General features: G+C 35.3%; 1 protein-coding gene across 3 annotated transcripts in view; it reads right to left on the bottom strand.

Annotated features, from left to right (window-relative positions):
• Window positions 1–12,121, bottom strand: part of PRDM5 (PR/SET domain 5) — a 68,039-nt gene extending 55,918 nt beyond the window's left edge. For all 3 annotated transcript variants that reach the window (XM_087936196.1, XM_087936197.1, XM_026697991.2), the window contains exons 1-3: window positions 11,863–12,121; window positions 9,343–9,426; window positions 1,063–1,185 (exon numbers count right to left, since the gene is read on the bottom strand). In XM_087936196.1, coding sequence (XP_087792322.1) covers window positions 1,063–1,185; window positions 9,343–9,426; window positions 11,863–11,955 — 300 coding nt within the window. In that variant the 5' untranslated portion in view covers window positions 11,956–12,121. The remainder of the gene's footprint in view (window positions 1–1,062; window positions 1,186–9,342; window positions 9,427–11,862) is intronic.
• Window positions 12,122–13,263: the final 1,142 nt, after the last annotated feature.

Genomic DNA, 13,263 nt, shown 5'->3' with positions numbered 1-13,263 from the left:
CAAGTTCCAGAAAAAGAGTAAGGCAAGCTGGAGGAATTGTTTGATAAATTATTGCTATGTGTGTAAACACTCTATGTCAGGGATGTCAAACTTGTGTCATCACGTGACATATCATGAGCTTTTTTCTCTTCACTAAACCGGGCAAGGACAGCATGTGACTTATATGGTCCGCGGGCCGCAAGTTTGACAGCCCTGCTCTATGTGATTATCATTTTGTAAATATGTAAATCACAACCAGGACAGCCATCTTCATTAACTTATGACATGTTCTCAAATTTAAATTTGCTCATGGTCCAACATACTTGCAAACACACTTTACTACAAAAACAATTTAGAATAACATTTCCATATGCTCCTAATACAGCACTATTGACCTTGTTTTCAAAATAATTTTTCACATTATTTATTTTGATATCTTTTGTCTGTGATCCTGTGGTTCTATTTTATATTTGGAATAACAGTATTTACAATAACAAAAAGACACCAAAAGGAAACCATAGTGAGAGGTGGAAGGAACGCCTCCTGTATTAGTTTTGGAAGCAAGGGAAACACAAATAAAAATCTGTTTTGCATATCATGTCCTGCATTTTTAATATTTGTGCTCAAAAATATTGTCCTATCATGGCTTCTGATTCCCCCCCCTCCCACCCGCTACCGAGGAAATTTATTTACATGAAACTGTACCCTATATTGATGGGACAGAAACGTGTAACACAAGCAATGTTACTAGGATCCAATTCACAAAATCTGTGGTCCCTAAAGATATTATTCAATTCCAAGTACTATGATTCTCAGCCAGCATTCAAGATTCACCAGGAATGACTGAGATATGGTCCTACACAATCAATGCAGCTACCACTAGTTACCTACCACTTTGTTAAGACTTCAGCAGTTTATGGCTACCATCCTACAGTCATTTATTAGACCATAAACTATACTATATAATGAGAAGACATTTTACGGTCACCATCCAACAGTCACTTATTAGACCATAAACTACACCATATAATGAGTAAACATGAAAGACTGAATTGGAAATCTAAAAGAACTGGATAAATTTACCTGGATAGCTGCCAGATTCTTTTGTTCTTGGGATGGTGCTTCATGTACAAAACGCAACCAGTTGGAATGCCTTGGATTGCTAGCATCCAGAACATAAAGCACTTCACCTTTATTTCCACGAACCTGAAAAGGTAATAAAATATGAGCAAAGCTAAAGCTTTGAAAAACTGAAAAAGATATAAAGCTAACACTACAAAAATGATTTCCCGTCCCAAGATCTCATTTTATTATTCTCTAATAAAAGTAAATCTCTGGTTGAACTCAATGTATCATGTGAAAATTTGATTTATTAAATAAATTAAAATAATTGAGTTCAAATATCATGTTAAACCATAAACAATGTTTAACAATCCACAAAGCTGCATTTATACAAAAGGCTGGCCCAAAAATTCAAAGTAGGGATTAGAGACTGTCAGAGCTAGATTTACTACAGAGACTGAAAGTGGGGTGTTCTGTTGCTATGAAAATGAGCAAAATTTGCAGGAGTGGCAATTTGCCCAATGTCAAATATAAGTTGAGAAAAGGAAAACACATCTGGGCTTCTATTAGCACTTACAGTTCCTCATATTCCCCTTCATTTGCCTTTCAAAACCAACATCTTATTGTTCTTCACAGCATGTGGATACCTCATTTTTCCAGCTCCTGCCTGAAAATTTATACCTTTTATGATTTTATATTACAAAGTAAAAAAAAAATTCAGTTTTTTAAAGGGCCTCTAAAGAGGAAAATTTATACTTTAATAATATTAAATGGCATGTTATATTAATACACAAGGTTTGATGTATTTTCATTTGGATCTTCTACCTTACATTTTTCTTCGGAAAGTTAAGAATAAAAAATGATATGGCAATGAAATATATTGCATATGATCTTAAATATCATTCTTCCTTAGCATGAATATTCAAATTACTCAGAAAAAAAAAAGAATTAAAGCTACATTTTCTAATATACGGCATTTTTTTCACAAATGGGAATGAGCCTATGTTAGGAAAAGTTAATGTTTTGTATCTTTGTAAGATTTAATACATCCTATGAACTGATGGGCAAAGGGTTATGTGAACAGTGTAGCACTCAAGAAATAGTTGTGTAATGTAAGATGGGAACATTCAGGAAAGCATTGCCTGAATAGACATAACTTGCTAAGCAATTATTTGCTTAATCACACTTAATTTCTTTTTTATTAATAAGATTTTAAAAAATTAAACTCTTAAAAGTCTGATGGGACCAAAATTACGGTATTAGTAATTGTCACAGTGGGTAGATATTTAATTCTCAAGTGATTGGTACATACATTAACTTTCTGATTAGAAAGTTTCTAGAGCTCAAAAAATTCAGATAACTTCTAAATGGTAGCAAAGTTGTAGACCATAGCATCCTTCCTGCCATTCTAGTGGGTCATGCAGGTTTTGGTACTCCAGATCTGGCTGCCCTACTCAACTTGGAATTTTAGTACACTTCAATTGTTTTCAACTTTAACACTTTCCGCCAGAATGGTCACAATGTTGGGACTGTGAAATACAATAAACACTATAGATTTGAGAATGCTATTTCAATGAGGATGTCCAAAATAAACAGCCTAAAATGATCCTTTTTTAAGGTGGGGAAAGAGAAAGAGCCAACTCTTGAAGTTTAGGAGGCATGAAGTCTCCACAACCTACTAATCTTTTTATAAAGAAGAATTTGTTCCCTAAAGAAGTAACTACAGAAGTGCAACTTACGGGACCAATATAGAACTGTGGTTAGAAGGGAATGCCCCATACACTTTATTTTAGATACATTTGACTTTGAGCAGACAAGTAAACTGAGTGTTAATTCCGATATGAATATGGATGAAATTAAAACTATCACATTTCAAAAAGACTGACATTTCCACAACAGCATAGGTTATGCTCTGTTTTCAACATGAAAGATTTGAAAGCCTAAAGGGACTGCTTGAGTACACAAAATTGAACATTATATTAAGCAGACAAGTAATGAAATCATTGAAATTGGAACCTTCTATTGGAAAATACTATGACCATAATTCAGTGTAAAGCAAGATTGCTTAAAACACCACGAACTTAGCAGGAAGTTGGATATCTTACAATTTCTTAGTTTTCTTGATAGATCATTACTATTCTACTTATGCAGATGTACTATGAAGCAAAAACTATACAAAATCATTACCATTTCATTTACAACTTCACAAAACTAGGACTCATATGCATTTTATCTTATTACTGTTATATATAAATTGCATAACTATCATTTTTAAATGCAAATCAATCTGATTTATTCTTTGACATAATATATCTGATTTATTCTTTCCTATATATAGATTTGTCTTTTCATTTCTCAACTATAAGCAGCCTCTCTAATAAATGTACGATTACTGTTGTTTGCATAATATTCTCACTAGCATATTTTTTCCACACATTTGTTACACAGAGTTTTTTGGATAAAAACGAAAGAAAAATCTTGCTGTTGCTATAGAATTAAAGTCACTCTCAATAGAATTAGTGCTGAAACTTCAGTTCATCTGTGTTAATAAGAAATAAGGAGAATATACAGTAATACAAAAATAACTTTAAAAGTATTGTTAGACTGATACTACTTTGTTCCACATTTAACATCAATCTCTGCTTTGCAACCAAGCTATCTTCTTTAAAAAGAAAAAGCTCTTCTAGTTGATCTGTTGCACTTTCTAACCATTTATTTGGGTGATTTTCCTCCAGATTGTCTTCAGTATGCCAAACCGCTATTTTTTTAAAGCCTGCTGGCATACATATGATATAATGGCCAGGCTCAAAATTCTTCTGAAGAAGTTACATTTATCAAACAATATAAACATCATCTTTGAAGTTATTTGTTTCAAAATGGAACACACACAATTCAGGTTTTGAGTATCAGAAATATTATTTGCAGTGGTGGAAAAGAACTGTAAAGATCTTTAAAAGCATGTTTCTCAACATGGTTCTGGTAACTTGCTTAAAAATTCTTCTTGTGGCTGTAAAATGAAATCACATTTTATTTGACTAAAGATATTACACAGTGGAATGTATTTTCTTATGCTACTTGACACAGGGATATGGATTGAAGTCAAATACTTTGCAGTCAGTCAAGAAAAATGTCAGCACAACAATGAAGATAAACAGATGGCTTCCTCCCCTGCACTCAGTAAACACATCGCTTGCAATTCTGAAAAGCGTTTGTTACTTTGTTATTAAATAAAAACTGCAAGAAACCATATAAACAGCAACAAAAAATATATTCCGTGACTAGATTGTAATTTAATTTTGAAGCATAACATAAAAAGCCTTGTACTACTCAACATTAGCCTTGCGTAGATCTTGAAACCGATGGGATAGAAAATTGTATTCACTTCAACAAACTTTAGACAGAAGAAGTGATTTAAGGATCAGAAACCCATGTAAAGATAAACAATTAAAAGGTTTTTATTTTGCTGACATCCTAATAAAGGCTAAAATTCACTGCTGGTTGTATACATTTATGAAGGAGTTCTTCCATGAACCATAACCAAACTATAAGAGGGATGCAATTAACTTAACTTACTGTGATTAGTTATTAGCATCTCCCAAACATATATTCAACATTAAATACTAAGAGTCTTATCTTGGATTAATTTATCTGGAATAAATTTTTCCATAAGAACATAATTCTTATGCATTATACAGTATAAAGCAGGGGTGTCAAACTGGATTTCTTCAAGGGACGGATCAGCATTGTAGTTGTCCTCTGCAGGCTGGTAGCAGGGGAAGGGCGGTGGCAGAGGGGATAAGACAGATGCCTCCTGCCGACCAAAATGGGGCACAGGGGATCTGCATGCACCTCCCCTGCACGTCATTTTCACCATCCATGGCCTCTTGCAGCACTCTGACAGCCAAAAACGGGACACATGACCCATTTTCAGCACATTTTTTGGCATGTTTTGGGAACATTTTCGGCCATCGGACTGCTGCAGGAGGCCATGGAGATTGAAAACGAGGCGCAGGGGACCACACTATGCCCATTTTAGCCACCAGAAGTACCACAACCTGGTCCCTTGATATTTCCAGGAGGTCCATGGCCTCTCATGGGCCAGATTTAAGCACTCCATAGGCCAGATCTGGCCCACAGGCCTTGAGTTTGACACCCCTGGTACAGAGCTTCAGATCTGATATCTTAAAGGCAGTTGGGAAGGAGGAGTATGAATATAACACCTATCTATGAAAAGCTGAACTTGAAACTAGTTGTCACTCCAAAGAATCCTAAATAGACATGTTTAAATTCAGCATTAAAAAGCCTATTCTAGTTGTATATAATTGTACAAAGTAATAGGAAGCTAACCTGAACCTGAATCTTGTCTTAAAGGTTCCCAAATTGATGTCAAATATTTTAAAAGAAATTTGCCAGTGAACAGTTTCCATTTGTATGATCATATCCCCAGATTAATGTTTTTTTTCTATGAGATGAATTTCACTGTTGCATCTCTGCTTATTACTGGATGCTTTGAGTCCCACTGGCATTCAATCAGAAAATGCAAATTAGGTCATATGAATCTCTTAAAGACATTAATTGGAATGGCAAAGAAACAGAAGTCTTATAATTCACAAATGATAAACATGATTAAATATGTCTATTATAAAACAACATGCGTACAAGAAATTCATGCATTTGTATGCCAACATTTTTAAAAGAGTCTGAAAATTTAGGGTGTTGCATTTGAGCAAGATTTTTATTTTAACCACTACCATAACCCACATATAAAAGTTCTTGACAGGAATAACAAACATAAAAATATTAAAATATAGCTATTAAAGTAAAATCTATTGCGAGAAGCATGATGTATGGATTTGCAGAAATATCCATTACTATGCTGACAAATAGTTTTACTGATATTACAAGAACATTTTCTATGATAGGCTTTTCAGAGATTACAACCATAATCTCTTTGTCACAGGAAAAAAAAAGCCAAATGTTCCTCTATTTTTTTAAAAGAGGCAATAATTGTTAGGCTGGCACTTGAAAGAGAATTGTACTTTGTCTATATTTATTTAGTTGGTTTACAAATATAAAATGCCATGACAAATGTGAAAGCCTCACAATACTTTCACAAAAGGGTCAAGTTTTTAAAAATATGGAGCTCACAGTTATGTGGAAAATACCATGGAGGGCACTCATTCCCTAAGTATTATTAAGGCCCAATTCATGCATCATACATTGACAAAGTGTACTTATACTAAAGCTGGTTTCCATAAAATGCCGTGATACATCATGTGATGACAACATGACATTGCAAGTTTGACATCCCTGCTTTAGAGCATCTGTGATATAGATCAACATTTCCCTAATATCACATATGCTATTCAAATCTACTTTGAAAAAATTAAGTTTAAATTTACTTATTTAAATGTTTGCCTATTTTTATTCTTGTATTTGCACATATCTAATCAAATATAGGAACATGTTTTCAATGTGGCTAAATTAATAGTAAATATTGTAGAAACAAATGCCAACTTGGCAAACAGAAGTTGTCTTCATACTTTCTGCAGAGACTATCTATATAAACTGGACAGCTGCTTTCTACTTTACATACTCCTAGCAATAAACTTGAAACTGACAGCATGACTAGTACCTTACAACTCTTTTATTCAAATCATCACATTTAAACATAAGCTGCTTAGTATCAAGCATTCAAAAAGTCATCACAGCCATCATGCAGCAATCTCGGCATGATCACAAAATTAGGTCAGGAAAAAGAAAAGTTAAAATATTGTGCCAAAAGTCATAAAATCCAAGGCTATGGTTTGTTGAATAAATGCACTACACATCCTTATCACACAATACCCAATTTATAGCATGCAAAAATTATTCTGCTTCTAGTTCTCAACACAATCCATGGTTTTGAGCAAAATAAAAGTATTTAAATAATGAAGAACAGTGAAATATGAGGAGCAATATACTTATGAGAGTAAATAATCAAAATGATTAATTAAGCAATAGCAATAACACTTAGACTTATATACCACTTCATACTGCTTTACAACCCTCTCTAAGCGTTTTACAGCAGCATAATAATTTTGGGTCCTCATTTTCCCACCTCGGGAGGATGGAAGGCTGCGTCAACCTTGAGCCTGATGGGATTTGAACTGCCAAATTGCAGGCAGCAGAAGTAGCTTGCAGTACTGCATTCTAACCACTGCACCACTAAGGCTCATTAATAATTAAGACAATTCTTGTCAGCTAATGTGCCTGATTTTGTCTATTTCAAGAACATGTTACAAGGATCTAATGATACTGGAGCACACCAAGTCCTCTGAGGGCTGAAAGATTGCATTATCCTTTTCCAGCTTTGAGATGGTACTAATGAAACACTGGGGTAGTTGTTCAAAAATAAAAGATGAAGTTTCCAAATATCTTCTTGTATCTTCTAAGTCTAAAGCAATTTATGCAAATGAAAACAAAGAATTTAGAATTTCAGAATTACAACAGCCCCAAACTATTAATTGTATGGACAGAATATAAAAGGTGGAGAGTTCTCCTGTCTGACTCTAGGGAGGGGTGCTCCTCTCCGTTTCTTAGCTGAGCAATGTCCAAAGACATTTCATGTGGCCAGCATCATTATATGCCAAAGTGCACAGAACACTGCTACCTTCCCACCAAAGTTATACCTATTTATCTGCTAGGTGGGCAGAACTGGGTAAGTACAGTTAACCATTAAACAGACTAAGCATATGCTTAGGGCATCAGGCCCAAAGCAGGCACCATCAAAACTTTTATGTAGCCTAAGCTTGGCTTTGTTTGTACAAGTATGTACGAAGGAGCGGGGCACCAAGATTTGTCAATGTTTAGGGCACCAGTGAACCTTAATCCACCACTGGGTAAGTAATGGGAGCTCACCCATCAACCCAGCAGCTTTAACTGCTGCGCCATCGTGCCTTTGGACAATGTATTAATCTCTTCAGTTTTTTTTAATAAATAAAAGAAATCACATGACAAATGACAAAGAAATCAAATTGTTACTTGTCAGCTACTTAGATATTATAAATTTTGGTAACCTATTTTCAATGTTCAAGAAATGTTCATACTGATTCATAATATATGACAGTTTATAGTAATAAAAGAAGCAATCAATAGCTAAAATATGTGAGTTAAAATATGTTGGAACATATTTCATGTATGAACGCTAGGTAACCTGTCAGTATGAACTTAATGCAAGCAATTTTTAGCTACTGCTGGCTGGTTCAAGTCTATTTATTCCAGACAACAAATAATTTGGCAATATACCCTCCAAAAGCCACTTCCCCTCTATTCCTTTATGTTTAATACACAAGATTGTTTGGTAAATTGTCTATCTTTCCATAATCTCATCTCTTGTTTACAACCTAATGCAAATTTTCTACAGTCTTGTTTGCATCCTTTCTTAGTCCTCAACAGGATTAAGTTTTCTCTGAATTTATTTTTACTAGTTCAGGAGTAAAATGCTATGAACATTTGTTCTTTCCAGTGATTGCCTTCATCCTTCATGGAACTGGTTATTACATTTATATAGGAAATTGGGAAGATGTGTCAATTATACATTGAAATGAAATTTAATTATATTTCTTTTCCATTTTTCAGATAAAATTATGTTGAAAAGTATTGATGATGCGTTAACACTAAGAAATGTTAAAGAACAGTAGAACATGTAGAATTTATATGCTATGACTTTCTGAGAAATTCTCAAGCACTTTAGCAAATCACAGCCTTAATCGTAAAACAACTACTTGTACAAGCACCTCCTTATGCTAAATTATCATAGCTCTATATTTTTATGACTTCATCATTTTCTATGAATGAATGAATGAATGAATGAATGAATGAATACTAAATAGACAAGCACATAAATTGTATGGTATTTACAAGTTGTTAGTCTTAGTGAACACACCAGTATCTTTATAGTTGCTCAGCTACCTTTTTCAGCATAGACATTTGAGAATTAAACATCTGCCACAACTCTTAAGTTCTTATCTTCTACATCATAAATTGTTTTAGCAACATAAACATTAAATGCATAAATCAGTCATGCACAAACATGGTTTGTTAAACTATAGCTTATATTAAAATAATGCAAATGTATGCATGAGTGCATATTCACCTGTCCTTACTGGTGTTGACAAAATGTAAACTATCAGTACCATATTAGGGGAAAAAATGAAGCATCAGAAATTGCATGCCTCCTAATAACCCCAAAACAACTTCTGCTCTAATCTTTAATAAATAAAAAGAAATTTTAGAAAATTTCAGACAAGAAATTTTTACCTCCCACATTAGCCTGCAGTCTGTGTTTTCATCCAATTCCTGTGGCATTCGCTTTTCTCCTGCAAATGGTCCAAACTTTTCACCCTAGCAACAGTAACAAAATTGGCATCTTTTGTTTACGAAAAACTACTATTAATTGCTTAAATCAAACTGTATGTTAAAATTTACAATACAAGCAAAAATAGCAAAAATATTTGTATGTCTGCTCAATTTTCAGCTATGAAAGTAAGGGTGAATTCATAAAGTCAGTTCAATATAATGATTAAGGTACTAGGCTATAAACCAGAAAATTGAGAGATCTACTCACATCTTAGATATAAAAGCTATCTAGGTGAGTTTGGGCCAGGAAGGAGTATTATGAATGTTTACCACCTTGAGTTACTTGTAATGAAGACAGGATAAAAATACAACAATGCCAAGTCCTTGGAAAGGACTTGATAAGCGGTGGACAGAAAGTCTGGATCCAATCTAAACATTTAGTTGACTGTGCAACAAACCAGCTGAAGAAACATTGCACAGACTGACTACAAACAATGGCATGGCAAAGAAGCAACAATGGTGCATTGGAAGGTTTGCAAGAAATATCATTTGCCTGCAAGCAAGAACTGGTGGAACAATAAAATGGGGAAAGTAAGAGAAAATGAAGAAGGTAAAGTGCTCTGCAATTTTAAAATGCAAACAGATAAGCACCTGCCACATAATACCACAAACTTAAAACTATTGATAAGAAAGATTTTTAAAAATCTGGATTGTGAGCATGGCAGGCCCTGGAGACAGCAGGACAGTAGAGAAAGAACTGAAAAAGATAGCAAAATACAAAGACCAACAAATAGACACAGAAGGACTATGAAAAAAGAAAGCAAAGATAGTGTCAATAACAATAGGCGCCTTGAGTGCAATCCCAAAATATCCACTTGAATACCATCTAACAATGATAAATTCACCATCAGTCAACTGCAATGAAACCATTGGACCAGCTTACATCCTGTGACAATATCTGTAAAACACATCAAACATCCACATTTGCCTAATCTAAGTCCTTGGGTAGGATTTGATAGGCAGACAAAAATGCCATCTGTCTGACCATGCAAGGAACCATAACAATAAATAATAATATTGGAAACACAATGCAAAGAAAGAGGGAATAACCCATCCTCTAAAGATCCAAAGCAAATGAAATCACTCTCCGCAAAACTTCCACTTGAGCTAATATTAAGAGTTATGCTGCACAGTATCTGATGCTGTGTTTCAGCTTTGATGAAATTGTTAAAATTTTCTTTTCACAATCAGGCTAAATGGCACATCTGAAGTGTAGCAGAAGCCTAGAGAAGCAGAATTATTAAGGCCTCTCTGCCAATATTGTCCATCTTAGTTGGCAATGATTTTTTAAAAATTACTTACATGGCTATAATGATTAAGTGAATAACCGAGGCTCATATTGGATCATGACTGATTGCCCTCAACTGACTCTGGCCTTGGCATATGACAATCTTCCATAGCTTCAAAGCCCCAAATATGCCAAATGTAACTTCCAAAATTCCCACCTGAAAGCTATACCAACTAGGAATTCTAGAAACTAAAGTGCCAATACTTCTGGACTGCCAAAAGCACCAGTATACAGTAGATACTGGTACCACCACTGTATAGACTCTTGTATTATTCCCAATAAAGTGGCAATGTACAATTACATTAACATAATCTAATCAAAGTAATATAACTTAATGTAAAAGTTGTTACAAACAAAGGAGAAGGGAGTCTGCAGTTGCAGGAACAGTAGTTTTCTCCTAAACTGGCATCTACTGTTCCTCATATATGTAAGTTTATGAATACCTTGATTTTAAGAAATAGGAATTGTGAATTAAAAATTAGTTTGATCAAGGAATGCAAGGTCGTGCAGTAAGGGAAACAGGAATCAGGAAGCAACTTTCTGAATCTTTTCCATGAAGAAGATCATTTGGCTCCAAATTTCTATCGGTTCCGAGTACATAGAACAAGGATCCGTTTGCAATGAAAGTGAGCAACTGATCCATATTTGATTTTTTTTTCTCGTAACATTCCTGCTCCATGCTAAATCTAAACTCCCTGGAAATTGTTTCAAAATTATAGAATTATTATGCTGCTATCTTGCTGCTCCATGACCCCCTTTATTTTTGGTCCATCAATAATAGTCCTTTTTTAAAAAATAAAAATAAAAAAGGTAAAGAGCAAGAAGAGAGCAGGAAACCGTTCTGTTTCAGTTTCAGAAAGCAAAACATCCGCACTTACTACTGAGAAGCAGACGCAAGTGGCGTGAGAAATGAGGAAAAGCGAAGGGGTTGGGACTACAAGAATTTAAAGCTGCAGGCAGAAGCAGGGAGGCAGGCTGCAATACGTGGCAACCGGGGCTGGGCGGGGGGTGGGGCGCTTGAAAAAGATTTTTAAAAGTAAAGATTGCCCGCCGCCCACCCCGCCAGCCTCGCTTGCGCCTTACCGCCTCCGCGCGTCCCTCATCTTAATGGGGCAAGAACAAAGATCACCCACCTTTTTCACTCTCCGGGCCGTAAAGAGCCCCATCCCGTCTTGAATTTTAGATGACTTCAAGGCGAACCTGTCCGGCACGTACATGCCCAGCATTCTGCCCTACCTTGAAAGGAAGAAGGGACTGTAACCTCCTCCCGCTGTGGGCTAATCGAGAGGCATTGCAATGGCAAAGGCAAAGGCAAAGGGGAATAGAGGGGACACCATGAAGGAGCGCTTGCTGCTAGAATAACTCCCCCCCCCCCAGCTGCCCCCGCCTCCTGGAAAGTAAGGGCGGCGCCGTTCTTCTGCCACAGTTCGGGTAAAGCTCCGCTCTGATTGGCCGAAAGTTGGTTAAGACCTAAGTTGAGGAGTGCGGGGGGTGGCGGGGTCTAAGATTCCATTAAGCAGCAAAGGCAGAGGATTCCGGATCGCTAGTGAGAAGCCGAGTGGGCGAGTTAGGAACGGTTCTTTGTTCCTACCTAAGGGCGAGGGGCTCTACGGTGCTGGCTAAATATTGCAAGACCTAAGTGTAAAGGAAGGGATTAGATTTAATTTGGCTACTTATTGCCTTTCGCATTTAGGCTGCTGTTTAGAGTTTAATTTGTTTGGTCCCAGAGGCAGAAGTGAATTTACTATTGTAAAATACAAAAGAACCTTTAAATAATGCTTATATAGTAAAAAAAAAAATCCTAATATAGTGATGAACTAAATGAACTAAATATGCTTTCCAAACAATCTGATTAACAAAAAGATATTGGGTATAAATGTCTAAATGAATCATTAACTTACTAATTAACCTTTAACATGAAGTCTAGACCATTCTACTATGCTACCATTTCATTTTTAGCACACGACCATTTCCATATTTTAGGAATATAATTCAGCATCACATTGAGATCCTTAAGTCTAAATCCACAAAGTATATTGACAAATGTATTCATATGAAACCAAAACAAAGCTGTAACAGAACAAAACCAAAGCATGTGAGTTTGGTCTTACATCACCAGGCATAAGAAGGTGAGGCTAGCTCAATGTTTAAATAGCCTTAGAATAGTAGTCTAATAGATCCAAAATAATATCTTCTGATGAATTTCATTTTAAAATCCTAGGAAAGACAGTGCATATTTTATAATACCCTGGTCCTGATGATTTTACAGAATTAGATACTTCAATTCTTCCTTCCCCAGATCAAATATAAATCTGATTCATCTTTTAATCCTACATAAAATTGAATAGAAGCAACAATTGGAGATATCTTAGAGACCGCTAAAACTTCTAGGTGATAATGTTTAGTTAATACATTTAGTTTAAGTTGTATGGTATATGTTGCAACTCTTTCAATTGTAAATCGGAGGTAAGGCAACTTGGAAAAGCTTTAAAACAAAACAATATGATACGACTTCAACATACACAAGCCTGACA

Source organism: Pseudonaja textilis, chromosome 6, assembly GCF_049901715.1.
Source record: "Pseudonaja textilis isolate UNSWEBS1 chromosome 6, rPseTex1.2, whole genome shotgun sequence".
NCBI classification, from domain to species: domain Eukaryota; kingdom Metazoa; phylum Chordata; class Lepidosauria; order Squamata; family Elapidae; genus Pseudonaja; species Pseudonaja textilis.
The sequence above is the reverse complement of the archived record's forward strand: the minus strand, read 5'-3'. Positions and strand labels throughout refer to the sequence as shown.